The 18,135-nt window shown below is 38.4% G+C and overlaps 1 protein-coding gene across 1 annotated transcript in view; it reads right to left on the reverse strand.

The window, feature by feature from the left end:
- Window positions 1-970: 970 nt before the first annotated feature.
- Window positions 971-18,135, reverse strand: part of Enah (ENAH, actin regulator) — a 78,749-nt gene continuing 61,584 nt past the window's right edge. The window contains exons 8-16 of the mRNA XM_023710197.1: window positions 18,041-18,135; window positions 17,079-17,224; window positions 16,635-16,692; window positions 15,648-15,696; window positions 12,823-12,889; window positions 9,539-9,601; window positions 6,073-6,151; window positions 4,027-4,084; window positions 971-3,282 (exon numbers count right to left, since the gene is read on the reverse strand). The exon at window positions 18,041-18,135 is cut by the window's right edge and continues 65 nt beyond it. Coding sequence (XP_023565965.1) covers window positions 3,245-3,282; window positions 4,027-4,084; window positions 6,073-6,151; window positions 9,539-9,601; window positions 12,823-12,889; window positions 15,648-15,696; window positions 16,635-16,692; window positions 17,079-17,224; window positions 18,041-18,135 — 653 coding nt within the window. The 3' untranslated portion in view covers window positions 971-3,244. The remainder of the gene's footprint in view (window positions 3,283-4,026; window positions 4,085-6,072; window positions 6,152-9,538; window positions 9,602-12,822; window positions 12,890-15,647; window positions 15,697-16,634; window positions 16,693-17,078; window positions 17,225-18,040) is intronic.

Raw genomic sequence — 18,135 nt, forward strand, 5'->3', positions numbered from 1 at the left:
TATGCATTAGTCAGTATTCCTAACTTTTACAAAATCTTTAAATAGTAACGCTACATGTAAACTTTAGGTACAGCAGTCTTGGTTTAAGAGGGTTTTTCTTTTTCTTTCCATATAACATGACTTATTTTAGAAAAAATTATTTCAGATCATGTCAGTGTCACAAACAAGCAACATGTATATACTGTAATTTTATTTCAATCTCACAAAGGAAGTTAGCATGTAGGAAATTTAAATGAAACAGTAAAAACAGCAGAGAACTGAAAAATCTACAAAGGAAAATATACCTAAAGCATGAGAAGTCAACATTCATTAGTGTTTCATCTTCAGTTTGATTGACATTTGATGCTTGCAAAATTTTTAAACAAACTTTTAAATCATGATGACTATTCCGAAGAGATTTCAGCACCAGCACTAAGATGTGTACATTCAGTTTGCAGCTGACTTGTTAGCCGTTTGCAGAGTGTACAGTACGGATGTGTCACAGGTCAGATCACAGTGTTGAGGACAGCAGTACCTTCCTGTAACTAGACACGATCCCCAGAACTGCACTCAGCTGAAGACATCCAAGGTAACAGCACGAGGCTAGCACAATAATGTAGTTCTGAGGAACACAGTTTGACAGGAAAATAACTTAAGCGTCTATTTCTCATTTTCATTACTGAAATCTCTAATAACGATGTGACTGTCATGTGTGTAGAGTGGTTCAATCAAATGTCCTGGAAGGAACACATAGCGTCTGGTAGAATGCAGAAGGACGGACAATGTGTAGCATGACTCAACACTGGTTCTCTTTGTCATTTTACACAGACAGCATGTTAATATCAGACCAAGGCACAAACTTTTAGTGCATAAACTGGCTTCTTTTAGGATTTAGCATTTTAGTTTTGTAATCTCACTTTGAACCACTTGTATCCAATACTCTACTTACCGTACACTACTTAATTCACCCAAGAAAACCTAAAGTGATTTCTTGCCAAAGTGTCTACATAATGCCAAGTATAGTAATAAAGATGAAAATGCCTCCCATTTCTTTTAAGACAGTGGTAATTTATAAGCTTGCTGCATCCATAAAGCCTTTACTACAACTGCATGACAATGAATACTTGATGGAAAGAAGAGCTGGATGCTTAAGATACGACAGCTCACCTATCAATTTCATCTAACAAGAAGTTTCTACAGAAACCAATTATCTTAACACAGAAGAAAACTCTTACCCTGTCATCTAAACTTGTCTGTAGTGGAAACGCCTGCATGGGGGCATCATGTAGAAAACAATACTAGGGGCTGGGAGATAGCTCAGCGGCAAGGTCCTGAGTTTGATCCCCAGTACAAAAAAAAAAAAAACAAAGAAAAAGAAAAGAATGCTATCAACAAGCTTTGTTGTAGGCCTGGGATTTATAAAACCTAGAAAGCACATGAAAGTGGATTATTTCACAAGAATAATTAGTAAAAGTTCCACTTATCAAAGATTTCAAAGCAAATATGGCACATAACAGCTCAAGCATAAATCAAGATGGAGAATTTGAAGAATTTCTGATTTTCTATAATGTTGTAAAAGGCCATCATTACAACATAAAGGATTTCTCCCATTTTAATCTTACCAGTTTTGGAGAAAATGGAGTGTATCACACACACAGCACATACACCAGCATTTACCCACACACACAACACAGGGTGGTAACAGATTATCTGACTCTTCTTTCCCACCTATGCCTGGTTTTGTTTATTAAACTGCAGACTCCTCCTTGGTTTCCCTTTATCCAATGATTTCTGTGACCTTAATTGTTGTCACTGTCATTTCTTGTATTTCAACATAAAATTCAAAAGCACCTGCATGCCAGACTATGTGTCTGAATACCTGTGTCACTGCCGGCGACGGTGACATCTGACTGTCACAGAAAGATACGATTCAGGTGAAGCTCAGATTCATGTTTCAGACCATTGGAATTACTGGTTAAAATATGAATAGCTAAAGACATGATGTAAAAGATATGTACTTGGTTTTGTTAACATATTTACCAATTAAAGTCACAAAATAGTCCTCATTACTATTCATGCAGGTAATTGAGAAAAAAGTGCAGAAATTAACTTTAAATAAAAAGTTATTCCTTCCCTTCCTCCCACTCCCCTGTAACTCTACAAAATGTTTTCCCTGGGACTAGGCCTTGAAAAAGCCACTACACATTAGTGTGACATGCATTACTGTCTGCAATTAAAAAAGCTAACTTTGTGGTGACTGTAATTACATTATAAAAATGCCCACATGCATAATCTAAAAAAGGTTGTAAACCTACAGTAAATCTACAATATATTGTTTTACATTGACCACTGGTTTGTGTTATGTAGAAGTCACAGATTTGGTAAAGCATCGTAACAATTTAGGAAGGCATCTAAATCTTTAAATTCTGATGAATTTTATGTTTTAAACTACAAAATTGCATGAAGGCTAACTCGAGAGACTTCCTATCATTCTAAAATTCCTTAAGCTGGACAAATCATCTTTAGGATACTTTCCTATAAATGTTACCCTTTGAAAGCATATACAATCCCTTTTGTTCCACATTTTATGATCTTAACCTACACAGGCTGATCTCAATTATTCATGGAATATCAAATATGATAGGAAGACAGACCTGAGAGAAACATTTACAATACAACAGCAGAACTTGCTAAATTCTTCATCACTATTCTCTGAAAAAGAACTCCATAAGCCTTTTTTATTTTAGCAATGGGCTGTGTAAAATGTGCAGCTTTATCTCAACACAAAAATATTTCAATGCACGGTGTTCTTGTCTGATGAACGGGCTTCATATTTTCTGTGCAATTGTTGGAGGAACTCGTCCACCTCTCTTCCACTCTGTGGGAAAGGTCAGAGAAAGGCAGCCAGTGGGGGCGCAGCGTCCACTGAATCTCAACATCTGGGGGAGGGATGGTGTCCACTGAATCTCAACATCTGGGGGAGGGGCGGTGTCCACTGAATCTCAACATCTGGGGGAGGGGCGGCGTCCACTGAACCCAACATCTGGAGGAGGGGCGGCGTCCACTGAATCTCAACATCTGAGGGAGGGGCGGCGTCCACTGAACCCAACATCTGGAGCTTTCAGAGGATGTTGGTTTGTTCCTTCCAACTGCTTGTTTTTATTTTCCTCCTCACAATCACAAAGTCATATGGGGTGTTTTAGAAGGGCTGTTTGTAGAGGTTTTCTCCTCTCCAGATTAAAGTTCTCTCTCTCCTTTTGTTTTTCTATGCAGTATTTGACTTGCTCAGTTCCTGCCTAATTGCTGGAAAGAAAAACATCAGAAGTAAAGTAATACAGATTCATGATTCGTGGACTGTGCTCCAATTCACAGTAATAGAGACACAGATTTTGCTTTTTTTTAATGTATTTAGTACAAGATCTACAGGGTCCATAGGGTCTTACTACATAGATTGGACTCAGTGATTCTCCTGTTTTCCTCCTCCCAAGTGTTAGAATTATAGGCATACATCACTACACCCAGTCTCAATGCATCTCAGCACACCCTGGGGGCAGGGCCCGCACAGCGTGGCCGTCATGCTTTGCCTAAGCAGGCACTTTAGTCCACTGAGCTATTTGGCTGGCTTTTGCATCTTTCATTGTGTAGACCTGTTTTGATATTACAACACCACCAATGCTTATATGTGTTTGTAGCGGGTGTTTTTTCCCTTTGTGCGCACACAAAAAACACATTGCTTTTTGTGGGCCTGAGAACAAAAGGGCCTCCTGAGAGGTGGATGAGTAGAGGTGACTGAGAGGAAAACATTCCATTTTTCCATCTAGAAACAGGCAACACTTGAATCTTAGGGACCTTGTTCATTCCTACTTTTTTATAAATAATTTCCAACAATAAAGGAGAGCTCCTCTCTGATCTAAGCCAAATGAAGGACAGGATAATGTAGAAAAGTAATTGCCCTCAAGTAATGAGTATTTCCTATTTGTATTTTCTTGAAAATAGCAATTCAAAAGCAGTATTTTAAAAGGGTAGCAAATTTGCTCAGACACTTACCATCAATGAGCTCTTCCTTTAGTTTCGTCAGTTCTTTTCTCATTTCATCTAAAATGTCCTAAAACACCAGAGAAAAATATCAGGAAACAAACAGTTTCTCACTCATACAAAATTTTAAGCTGGGCATGGTGACACACATTGTAATCTTAGCACTCACGAGGCCGAGGCAGGAGGACTGCCATAAATTCGAGCCTAGCCTGAACTATACGGTGAGTTCAAGGTCAGCTTGAACTACATAGCAAGACTCTGTCTCAAAAAGTAAAAGAAAATATTTAAGTAAAAAAAAATTTAATGCTATAAAATATAATAAACAATATTTGTTTCCAGGGTCCCAATTCTATTTCTCAGAAGATTGCCTTGTTTTAATATTTTTTTCTTTCTAATCTTTGCTTATTCTACTCTAGCAAGTTAGGAAACAGAACACTTTCTAAAACCACAGCAACTACTCTGCTGTCCAGTCAAAGGTGGGATTCAGAGGTTCTAGGGAAGGTAACAGCTCTGCTCTAAACCCTGTTCTCTGGCAGCAGTTGAGACGTGATGGGGGAAACAGTTTCAGGATGCAAATGCTGCTGGACAGCTGGCTCTGACAAATGTGCCCCCAATGGAGACTACTATGAAGTGGCTCTGAGCAAGATTTAAAATTAACCAATTGCTTTCTGTGTCTACTTGTGAGTCTGTCCAAGGCCTAAGCCCCTTGTCTGGAGATGAGCAGTGGGTTCACAGTTAAGTGAACTTCTGTGTGTCATTGGTCCCAGCTGAAGTCTGTATTGGCCTGTGAACAAGGCCACAGCTGAGGAAGTGGGTTAATCTTTGAATTATTCCAAAAGTCAAGTCTACTCCTCTCTCCAATTCCTGAGTTCAGGTAACAAAGAAGTTACCATAAATTCAAATGTGTGTTTTTGTTTTAAAGTATGCTCAAGCCTGGGTATGGTGACACACAGCAATAACCCCAGGTCACTCTGAGCTACACGGTGAGTCCAGGCCCAACCTGAACTGCATAGCAAGACGCTTTCTCAAAAAAAAAAACAATAAATCTCAAGAAAAGCCACCATTAATACATGTAAAACAAGAGTTATCAATGATCGCATATTCCCTTTATAAATTATATAACTTAAGTTTTCAAATAGTCTGCAGTATAAAAATTAAGTTTACCTAAAAAATTATGTCAGTGCTTGTAGGAATAAAATTTTTAAGGAAACCTATAACCTCATCAACTGTTCCTATTTATGTATTGAATATAATGCACATACAACCAGGATATGATCAGTATCTTTTTGTTTTACGAAACTAAGAAAACTGGATAACCTTCTTTCACTACCTGTGCCACTTGACATGGACAAGTGTACACACGTCAGTGCTAAAGTACAGTATAATTCATCAGAGGCTGATGAACCTCTATTCCTCACTGTATATTTGTATGCATTTACATTATTTTGCATACATTTATTTGCACAAATTTCTTGAAGTGAAATTTCTGGAGCCAAAGATTTTTGATCTGTTTCTTAAACTTCTTTTTGGAAGGCAGAAATATATGAGACACCCATTTCCTCTCATCTGTGCCAAACAAAATCTGCTGGGTCCATTCTGTAAGCAAAAAGTGGAAGCAGCTGTCTCTTTGCAAGGACACACTCTGCTCTTGCAGACGCCATACTCAATCTTCCTGCTGGACCTATGCAGAGCTCAGAAATCAGGGTGTGGAAAGTAAAACAGCATAAATGCCACTGTTTCACTTGTATAGAAATATATTAACTGTGGTCTTTTTTTTTTTTTTTTTTTTTAAGTTCTGGAGATTAAGCTCAGGGTCTTCTCTCACACAGCTACATCCCTACGCCTTTCTTATTTTGGGACAGGATGTTGCTAAGTTGCAAAGTCTCAAAATTGAGGCCTGAACTTGCAGTCCTTCTGCATCAGCCTCCCAGAGTGCTGGGATTATCTGTGTACAACATGATTTTTTAAAGTACATCCAAAATTTATGACCAATACATGCAGGAGGCATTTTCAAAAGAGCAACATGTAAGACGCAGAGAAGCTGCACTGCATGCCTACCTGCTTCAGCCTGTCATAGTCGAGTCCTTCTGTCTGTACGCCATTGGCACTTGGCTGGGATGAGGGAGTGGATTTTGGTCTGCACAAATGAAATGTGCAGGACAGGTAAACAACATTTATGATATTTAATGAATTCATACTTATGTAAACTTACCAACCCAATATGACTTAAATAATTTCTTAAATGAAACACATTTTGTTAAAAGGTTAATTGCCATGGTTGTTAGAGTGACTGGAACAGAAAACAAACTATTTTCACTAATCTCATTATTTTAAATTATTTATAAAGAAACTAGAAAAAAGACGACAAGATGGCCAGACTAGTTTGGCTAAGAGTTGAAGATGGCATTCTTTGGGCCTCAGGCAAGTGACCAGGTAACAGGGCTCCTTCACTATGACTCCAGAGGAGAGACCGACAGACGCTTCTGACACTCAAACAACACAGCCTGTTTTGAAATCGTACAATGTTTACCAAGTATCGAGCACATCAGAAGAAGGAAAGAATAAAGACCTTTAACATAAATCAGTGTACAAATTTCTATGTAGCAGAAGAAAACATTTTAGTAAGTATGACTTCTCAAAAAATATATTTTATTTATAAAATAAATAAGAATGTTGAAAAATAATTATCAGGTGGAACTACACTCATATCTAATTGACTATTTCCCTATGAAGGTTTCATGGAAACATTGTATAAATGGTGTATTTCAGGTTAACTGCTCCAGAAATTTCCTTTGCTTTTTTTTTCTTTTTAAAAGGACATGCAGATGCAAACAGAAGCAGACTATCAATTATTATTACACTTCCAACAGTTGAGCTTCTACTAAAAATTTTACACAACAAGATGTCTTAGGGAATAAGTTTTTATTTAAAGATAGGATCTTGTTCTGTACCCTAGACTGGCTTTGAACTACAGATCTTTCTGCTTCAGCCTCCCAAGTTCTAGAGTAACATGTGTGGGCTGCCATACCTGGGTCAGAGACTAAGTGTATTTTATGATTTGCTCATTTGTTTGTTTCATTCTGAGACATGTTCCCTCTAGGCACTCCAGGCTGGCCTTGAATTCACTATGTAGCCCAAGTTGGTCTTGAACTCACAGCAATCCTCATGCCTGAGCCTCCCATGTGCTGGGATTACAGGTATGTGCCACTACTCCTGGCTAGGAATAGGTATATTTTAAACAAATGTTTCAAACCAAATAAACTAGTAATGGTTTGCCCTCTAATTCTGGCAATTTAAAAATCCTCAGTGGAAAACCTAGAGTTTTGATTAGGTTCTCCTCTATTTTCTGGTTTAATATACTAAGTGGCTACTCTTTAAGGGCTACAAATCAATATAGCTTTAAACTATTAGTTAAATAGCATGCCTTCAATTTTGCAGAACAATGTCAAAATCCCAAACCAAGACCCACTATGTATAGCTTCTTCACAGTTGTTAATTTTGTAATCCCTAAGAATGTAGTACTTCAGACTGCAGGCACTGCTCATGAATATAAAATACTGAGCTGATCTGCTTTAACACTGAAGTATTACTGCTTAAGATTATTAAACAAGCCAATCAGTGTCATTTTGTTTGGTGTATGTTTGTATGAAAACAGAAGTCACTGCTTTAGTGATGAGTGGGGCCCTGGAGGCCAGGGGAGCTTTCTGCAGGAGGCTCCTTCTTCGTGTGGGTACCAGCAAACAGCCACAGCCCAGGGGCTGGGGCGTCAGGTCTGCGGCAGTCCTGCAGGTCCACACTGTGCATCTCACATATGTCTATCCCTGTTTTCCAAAATTAAATTTTAATTATTCTGCTTTCTTTTACTTTTCACGTTTAAGCAATATAACTATTTTCCCCCTATGTTACATAATGAACACCTTTGAAATCTATGCCACAATCAAATATAACCTGCTACTGTACTGTGTAGTATGCTCTGAATATATCTATATTCACTAAGCAATTAAAAACTGTTATATAATTAACAACTGTAGAAACATGCAAAATTTTAAAAATTTAATTCATGCTAACATGCAATCCTACAACACCACGACCACGACCACCACCACCACCACCGCCACCACCGCCACCACCAGAATTGATTCAAGGGGGGAACTTTTCATACTGAAGGAAAGTAGTAATCACCACTTTTTTAAAAGGAGGTTTTCAACATCATCCCAGGGATGCTAAGTGTGAAGGCAGGAAGATAACTGTGAAGATCTCATTGTTAAACACTATGTTTCTCTATGTTCTAGCAAGTTTTCCTTATAAATCTTTTGTTCACAACAATAAAGCTACCTCAAAGAAAGCAAAAAACTATGTCACTACTGCAATATTAACATTTTATGGAGACTTAACTGGCTAGCAAAAGAGTGGCTAACCAATAGCACAACATAACGCACGTGACCAGCCCAGTGGCAGAGCTCCTACTCAGTGGCACACCCCTCTACAGAGTTTAGCCCAAATGACCAGTAGACTTGATATATATTTTACAAAACAGATGCATGTATGATACAATGACTGTATTCCAGTATTTTTAAACTACGGGTTTTTATCATAATTGATTACAAAACGTGTGTCCCTCAGAGGTTTTTACTCCTTCATGAAGAGAAGGTGCCTCTAGGTACCTGTCTATAAAACAACTGTGCTATACTACTCAAAGTTCCTATTCTGCAAATTAATTCTATAAATGGCCGAGTAACACTTGAGGGTTTTGTTTTGTGTGTGCATGTTTTCTTTAATTAAGAGAGGAATGGATGACTTATACTTCCTGGGGCTTAGGGTGGTGTGCAGGGACAGAACTCAGGGCCTGAACATGCTATGCACACACACTCTCTTGTCACAGACCTGTATCCCAGCCCTGGATGGCTTTCATCCTATTTTTGTAATTAAATATAGTACAATAGAACTTATCCTAAAAACAGTCTTGTGAAGACAGATTGAAGTGTTAAAAGTACTCAATAATACTACAATGTATCCAGGAAACAAGATTTTTCTCAAATAGTACCCAAACCTGGCTACAAGACTGTCCTGTGTTCCTGTAACAATCAGCACAGGATCTTCTATTGCACTTTTTTTGGTGGAACCAGGGATTGAACTCAGGCCCTTTCGCTTGCCAGGCAAGCACTTATTCTACTGAGCTATCTCTCCGGCCTTGTTCTATTGCACTTTTAAAGGTTAAGGCTTTGCCTCAGAACCATAAAGAGAACCTTTAAAGGAAAATGTCAAAGCTACAAACAGCCCTAGACAACACAGAGTCCTGCATTCTATCCTAGTACTCAGAGATTTAATATGTGTGTGGATCCTAATCCAACTATAAGGTGATGGTGGGTTTCTGTTTTATTTAAATGTTTAAGATAAAGCTAAAAATGACTTAGTCTACATAACCAGCTCCCTCGTGGTGATTACCAGTCCAGGCAGAAAAGCTCAGCCCTGTCCTGAACATGTTATTAGAGTCTCAAATCACAAAGCCACAGCAGGGTGATACCTGTGTAATGAATCATAGGACCTGTTGTCAAAAACAATCTGATTTTTCCTTGAAGAATCCCGTCTATGAAGGGGAAAGACCATTTAAAGGTGTACACAATAGATTTTTAAAAATTATTCTTATGATGTTATTTACTGTTGCACAAGCTTCTAGTTATAGCAAACAAAACTAGAATGAAAAGATTCTATTATCCTTAGAATAACCATTTCTCCAATAAAGAGAAGATATTTTGAAGCTAATTTTAGCTATGTAAATATCTGTTTACTTGAAAATTACAGAGAATTTTTTAGAAGTCATTATACAATGACTTACCCCTGTAGGCTACTGGCAAAGTAAAAGCCACCAACATTATCAAATACACATTTCTATTACAATGACTATAAGACAACAGACTCAAGATTATTGTAGCCTAAATTATACAAAATTATCCTCAGGCATGGAAAGAATGTTTTTATTCACGAGTACAGTATCTATAATAAACTCTTATTATAACAGGAAGAATTCACAAACTTTCTAGTATTATACCTTAGTCATGATTCCGAACATTTTTACAACATTCTTTTTTTTTTTTTTTTTTTGGCAGAACCGGGAATTGAACTCGGGCCCTTGCGCTTGCCAGGAAAGCGCTTATTAAACAACATTCTTGCGCTTTCTTTCCTGACATTCTCACTTAATACAGCGTAATGAAGTATTAGCTCATCTCAACACCAACATAATTCTGACATGGACAGTCTGGAAGGAAATGGTGCCAAGACTACGGAACAAGATGACAGTGCTTAATAACTAATGTACTTCCTTCTCTGAAGAAACAGGTACTTTCGAAGAGTTACTTACGAAGTACTTACGAAGAAAGTACTTATGAAGAGTTGTTTAAACATGTTTAAAAATATTTTATGCTTTAAAATTACTTTTTTCCTCCAATACATACATATCAAAACTTTATGACATATATATTGGTGGGTGGATCAAAACTATCAAAAGATGTACAAGTAGTCGGAAATAGGTGTTTCAGAAGTTGCATTTTGAGAAATGTGAGGAAATCCATCTAACAGAGTTGCAATATGATTATAAGATTCTACAAATCTGTATGAAAATATTTTCAAGGGGCTGGTGAGATGGCTCAGTGGTCTAAAGCACCTACTTAGAACAAGCTTAGTCAAAGCACAGGGACCGCGGTTCGATCCCCCAGCACCATATGCCAGCCAGCCCCGCCCCCTGGTGGGCTGAGCTGGCCACACACACACACACACACACACATAAATAAATAAATAAATAAATTTTTAAAAAAAATTTTTTTAAAAAAGAAAATATTTTCAAAATGGTGACCATTAAAGCACTTATTCAACTTCTTTTACAAGCCTAAAACATCTTTCAAAGAACACTATTCCTTTCCTAAGTGAGACCAACAAAATACATGACAAACTCTACTTGGCAGACTCTCCCATGTCTCTTGCTAAACGACCAGTGTACCCCTAGCTATAGGCAAGGCACTGTGGAGTTCTTTCCAATGAAGTCAGGATGCAGGGTGGAAAGAACCTGCTTGTTAAAACTCACATCCTCAAAGGGAAATGACACATCACAGCTCTGTTGTTGTACACAGGACTTGACAAATAACAGTTCCTAATGTGCTACTAAAGAAAATCTGTAACTACAGAGAAGTATTAGGAGGTAACCTCAATTATGTGTCGAGGAAATTAAGGAACAATTTTTGTGCTTTTCTGAAATGTCATGTCAACCAAAATAACTCCCTTCATTTTCTTCCACAGTCATATATAATCATCTTATAGTCACTTAGAAACTAAAAGCTTCAATACATTCTAAAAAGCCAGGCATGGCGGTGCACACCTGTAGACCCAGTACTCAGGCGGCTGAAGCAGGAAGATTGCCACAAGTTCGAGGCCATCCTGAGCTACCCAGGAGATTTTTGTCTCAAAACAGAAACAGAAAACAAACAAAAAGGCCTGGCTTCTTTGCGGATCTTATGTCATCAATCTTCTTTACTCCTCAAAGAAGAAAACCACACAGAAGCCAAATCCAAAAGTAAATCTGGGGTCAGCCAGATAGCTCAGTGGACTAAAGCGACCACTTAGGCAGACCGCAGCAGCTGGGGTTTGATCCTGGCATACCATGCCATCCCCCCACACCTCCAGGGTGCGCTGAGATAGCGATTAAGACTGGGCGTGGTGGCACACTCCTGTAATCCCAGCACTTGGGAGGTTGAAACCAGTAGAATCACTATGAGTCAGATCTACGTGGTGAGAACCTGTACTAAATACAAAAAAAGTAAATTTGGGCTAACACAGAATAGGTCTACGCTAATACGAAGTCTATTCTTACTCTTTTTAAAAAATTAGGATTATATAGAGTTAGGTTTTCTTTTTATCAGGCAAACAGAAGGCAGATATCTCAGGAAGAAAAGGAAGAATCCTCTTTTAGTCCTTCCGTGCATACCATTTTCCCTGTGGGAAAATATAAGCCTTTTAAACTGTCTCATAAACCAGAAAAAAGTTCTACTTATATCTAAGACTTGCGGCATGAAAACGCAGTTATGATGATGAAGGGTATCTCTGGAGGACACAGAACTTGTCGGACTGTGTCCTAGCCTTCACTAGGATTAGAAGTTTCAACTGAGAAAGGGCAAATTCCTACCTTACAATTCAAGGTTTTAAGTTTTATTTTGCTAAGATTACAGTCTTTTTCTCCAGGTGACTTTCAGTTTAAAATATAAAATTTCTGTCACTTAGACAAGTGAGGAAATATGAATATGTTCTGTTTAAACAATACTGCTGTTCAATGTTAAATTCCTACAGAGTTATAATGCCACTCTGGTATGCAAGAGATGTTCCCCATTCTTTGGAAAAGTTCTATAATATTTAGAGTAAAGCAACATTTATTTGAAAACTACTTTCAGATTATTCAGAAGGAAAAAAGTGTTTTGATATATAGATGATCAAGACAAACGTGACAAATGCTAACAACCATGAGCCAGGATGAGTGTTTCTTGTACTATTTTTTCCAACTCTTCTCTAATTTGGAATATTTCAAGCATTTTAAAATATGTTGGGAGGTATAAAGCTGCCTTAAAATTTCACACAACATGACTAGCAAATGTAGGATGAATTTATCAGGTATCACTATAAGTACAACGGGCTCAGCAGGGATTGCCTAATAGTAGGTGGGCTACAGGCATTTTGTGAGCTCATGTGCAGGATTTATAATCTACAACGGGATATTTTTCTTTTTAGATACACATGTCATATAAAATTTAGGAAAAACATTGGTACCTGGAGATGACAGGGGACTTGCTGCCATTCACTGCATTTGTTCTTTCCCAAGGCTTTCTGGTTGGTTCTTCAAATGCAAAGTACAAATGTATTAAACATCCCATATATTTCCAGGGGTGCCATAAAATAAATAACAAAATGCTACAGCCACAGCGAAATACTGGTTATATTGTAGTAATATAAATTAAAAAATGGTGATTTAAATTCTGAATATTAAAAATTCTAATTTGTACATTTTCACACCTTTATTTTTTTATTTTTTTTTGCGGAACTGGGGATTGAACTCATGCCCTTGCGCTTGCCAGGGAAGTGCTTATTCCACTGAGCCATCTCCCCAGCCCCTTTCACAACTTTAAATAAGAAATTAATAGTACATTAATGTTTCCTTTACCTTGGATTCTAACTGTTGGGGCTTGCAGAGAATTCTAGTTCAATATAAATAAGTTCCCTCCAAACTCTTACTAATGAAGACATGTAGCAATCCGGTGTCAGCCACTGACTGCTCATTTGGTTTGTTTTGTATCTTGGGTGCTGCAGGTGATGTGCTGCTGGCCCAAGTGGATGGGCAGAATCAGAGACCCACCCGACAAGACATCCGGGTAACTGACGTGGGAAGTCCTGAAAAAAACTGTGGCCAGCTGGGCAGGGAGGGAAAGGGCTAGAACACTGCCACTCACCCCAGAAAAGGCAAGTGGGAAGGTGGGGAGGAATGTCAAAGTGGGCCAGGTATAGTGATGCTACCTGGTGGGGGTGGAGTCCTTTGTCAATCAGACGAATGTGAATACTGTTTAATCTTCAAAGAGTAGAAGGGCAGCCACCATGCCTCAGGAGGAAGGGCAGAGCTGCCAGGGAATGAGGCCATCTTAGGCAAAGTTGGGGTACTCTGGCGGGGGGAAGCCGAGGCTGGCTCTCCACAGTGGTTCTGTGGAAACACACTGGTTCCCTGCACCAGGAACTCTTCAGTGATTTCTCTAGGTCAGCCCTCCCTGATTCCACACTACTGTGCTCACAAGTGCCATCTGTATGTGCCTCCAACAATTTTGGCTGATCACATTAACTTGATACTTGAAGTGTAAAGCCTAAACTGATTTTTTTATGAAGGGCTCTCAACATTTTTTTTTCACTTTTCCTATTTTTCAATGCTCACCAAAAAGAACTCGTTCCTCTAGGTTATATCTATTTACCACTTCCCAAGCTCTTCCTCCTTGTGACACACTGTATCTTTCTGTCCCCCTGGAGTGGTCATACCCAATACTCAACTTTCAGCTTACAGTGACATATCCCTCTTCCCCACAAAGATGGTCCAAGTGACTGCATAAACTTTACCCCCTATCTGACACATCAGTACCCAATGTGTGGTCACAGAAAATTAACCTGGCCTCATCATGCACAATGTATCATGAGTTTAAGTTTGCTACACTCAGGACCTCACTTGTTTTTGGCACTTGATAGTGCCTGACACAATGTCAGTTAAAAAAAAAAAAAAAAAAAAAAGAATGAAACAAAGAGAAATAGTCACATGCCTTTTTGTAAGAATTCTTGATTTTATACATGGCACACCCATTCTAAACAGTCGTTTAGTTTTTCATATTTGAATTAAGAGGATGTGGGTTTGGGGTCTGTGGTGAATCATCAGAGAACCGTGTGCAGATCTGTACCCACCTAATTGCCTCTCTGGAGAGAAAATGCTCTATTTCTGTCACAGGTTAGAGATTCAGTGACCCTAAAGTCTGTTTCAGTTCTAAAGTATCTAGTCTTCATGACAGTGTATGTAATTAATTTCCTAAGAAAAATAAAGCTAAAGTAAATGGGTCACAAGCCTGTGAATTTCTCATAAAGATAATGTAAATTTATATAGTAAATAGAGCTCTATTTAGGAGAAAAACAAAATGGGCTAACAAAAATAGTTCACAAAGTCACAATATAATTATAATATAACAGACTACTGAATGTCCATGAGATCAAGGAATTCTGTGTGTGTGTGTGTGTGTGTGTGTGTGTGTGTGTGTATTACAATTACAAAACCAAAACCACGTTTTAAAAAAGTATCAAAAAAATAAAAAAGAATGAAAGCAGTTCTGTAGGTGGCCGGTAGTCTCTACATTAAAGTATTTAAATTTAATACAGACATTTCTTCTATCCTGGCTTCCTATGCACCATTCTGAATATTTAACTCACTGAATTTATTTATGTTACTTCATTCCACAACAGGCCAGGTGGTGGTCTCTGGCCAACACACAGCAAGCAGCCTCATGTCCTATGCTGGATGTATTGCTCTCGGGCAGCCTCCAAGGACATGCGTTCTGTTAAGATTTTGGTATTCTATATCCAAGAGTTCTCAGTGTTAAAATTTTACTGTATTCAAGAATATTTCACAAAAAATTAAAAAACTTCTTTTTAGCTTATAAACCGGAAGCTTCATTTCCTGAACAACATTACTCAAATGGTTAATATGACAACCTTCTCAATTTGGGAATGTTCTAAAACAGAACACAGTGCTAGCTAACATGCTCACTTCAATTTTTACCTTTCAGAATAATTAAGTCACTGACAATAAAACACTTGAGAGGAAAAAAGTTGAGTTTTAACAGATTTCACAGTATTAGGGATACAGCAACATCAGCTTCTGAGATCACAAAAAGCAGGGAAAAAAGACCAATGTATTAATGTGTAAAAAGGAACTTTTTGACATTTTAGGGACTAAGCAATTAGACCCAATATGGGAAAAGAAGTATTTTTCTTTTTGAAGGGAAAGTTTTAATTAATTGGAGAGTATCAACATTTTGGGAAAGTTGACAAAGGTTAAATATTCCTCTTGAACTTACCAGGTGTACTTGTTGAAGAGGCTTTCGAAGTTACAGGCTCAGAATCTTCCTAAATGTACAAAACACATACATTAGCACCCCCTACAGGGACATGCTACAGGGACAGTGAGTGTGAGTAGCACACTCCTTGCTCACATCTCCCCCTTCCTTCAGCTTGGAATGCCTCTTCTGCCTGGCATTTCCATGCTCCCGAGCATGCCCAACCACACTTCTTCTCACTGAGGACCTGTGCCATGTGCTGTTAGAAAGCCACCATAAGCAGAAGTGACCCAGTGGTGTGGGGACAAGAATTACACATAGAATAGACAGAGCAGAGTTTAACAGCTGGATTGGGAAGGGTGGACAAAGGCTTCATACCAGGGACACACCAACCTTCCTAGGAGAGAATGCTCGCTCATCTCACGTGGGTGTAAGAACTGAATGAACACCACAGGCTCACGCCTGAGTGCTCTTCCCAAAATGCTACATCATCAACTTGTTTTACTGAGAAAACCATTACGATGTTGTAGCTGTGTTTCTCCAAACATAAGACCTAACTGGAAAATAATCACTGGTCCTTATAGTGGTGACGGCCACCAAGTCATACCTCACTACTCTCTCACTTGGTGGCCACTCTGTAATAGCAGGGAAGGTAAAGTGATGGCATCTGGCATTTCTGGTTTCTAGTTCTCAAGGCTGATTATTTTTCAGTTCAGTCTTATTTTGGGGGAAACAGGGTAATACAGCACGGTATTTTAAATGTCACAACGCAATTGTAACTCTGAATTAAAGTCAGGTTAAGTAGTCACTGGCAGGGTTTTCTGAGTGGACTGAGCTAGTACTCCACGTTTATAACCCCAATCTCCTCTTTTTTTTTTTTTTTTTTTTTTGCGGAACCAGGGATTGAACTCAGGCCCTTGTGCTTGCCAGGGAAGCACTTATTCCACTGAGGTATCTCCCTGGCCCCGTACTCTACGTTTTAAGGTGGGCCTGTCTTTACTCACGTACAGTTTTGTCTTCTTTTTGTTCTGCTTCTATTGTTGATCCCTTTTCAGCAATTCTTCTCCTAGAAAGAAGACAAATTTGACTCCTTAAAAAAAAAAAATTTACGTGGGGCTTGGGAGATGGCTCAGTAGAGTAAGTGCTTCCCTGGCAAGTGCAAGGGACTGAGTTCAATCCCCGGTTCCACCAAAAAAAAAAAAAGAAAGAAAGAAAGAAAAAAAATCACCTAACTTTTACCATAAAAATGCTTTTTCTTTTTCTTGTGGAACCATGGATTGAACTCAGGCCCTTGCCCTTGCCAGGGAAGCACTTATTCTACTGAGCCATCTTCCCGGACCCAAAAATGCTTTTTCTAAGAGGAAAGAATTGTGCCTAGTTAAGGTATATGTAGAATAAAACCAATAAAATCTTTCAGATTCTGGACATGTCCACTACAGTGAGGTTTCTCACCTCCTGGCCAGCAGGGCACTCATTTCTTCCATCAAGCCGCTGCCCCCTAGAGGGAGGGGCCCATTCCCACGACTGGATTCAGCTCTGGAGGTGGCAGAGTTCACACCACTGGTACTCCCTCCACTAGGGAAAGAGGCATCCTCCATCTTAAGAAGATACACATGATAATAGTCATATCAAGGTTAATTTTTTAAAAAATCTGCAAATATTTTAAGCCTTAAGAACCAAAAGCATTGACTCTGTATAGCAACAGTTTCACCAAAACCAACACCATCAGTAATGGGGTAAAAGTGCTGGGTATCTCCCTACACGATATACTAAAAAGCAGTCAACTGTGGTAATGTCTCTGCTTCCAAAACATCCAACTTGAATTGAATCTTGAGAAAAAACCTAAACAATAACTGACAGACTTTAAAAATGTCAGTATCGTGAAAGAATGAGGAACTGTAAGACTCTATCCCACAGAGACATTACAACTAAATACAATAGAAGACCTTGAAAGAAAACTACCATAAAAGGAATTGGAAAGAAGATCTGAATACATTTCAAAATAAATTTAAAAACACTGTTAAAATTTCCTGATTTTGATAATTACCTTGTGGTCATGTACATGAATGATTTGTTCTTACAAAATACTGTACGTACTGAGGTTATTTAGAGAGATTGGCATGATGTTTCCAACTTACTTTCAAGTCATTCAGACAAAGCTGTATATGTACAGAAGGAAACACACAAAACAAAGAGGCAAGTACTGGTAAGACGTTCACGAAAACGCAGAGGACAGATTCACAGGAATTTTTAATATAATTTTGCAACTTTCTGGTAAATTTTAACTATTTTGAATTTTTAATCAATAAGATTAAAATAGCGTGATTCATAAAATTAGAACTAATAAATCCAGTATTTTAGACAAAAAGAATAAGACATACACTTAAAAAGCAGTAGTTTGAGAACGCATTTACCCGTGACACTTTCCTAAGTTTTGCTCCAGCAATTGCAGCTGCAAGTCCAGTTAAAGGGCGATTGTCTTCTGATACAGGTCCAGAGAAAAATCCAG

This window comes from Octodon degus, unplaced genomic scaffold, assembly GCF_000260255.1.
Source record: "Octodon degus isolate 3935 unplaced genomic scaffold, OctDeg1.0 scaffold00017, whole genome shotgun sequence".
NCBI classification, from domain to species: domain Eukaryota; kingdom Metazoa; phylum Chordata; class Mammalia; order Rodentia; family Octodontidae; genus Octodon; species Octodon degus.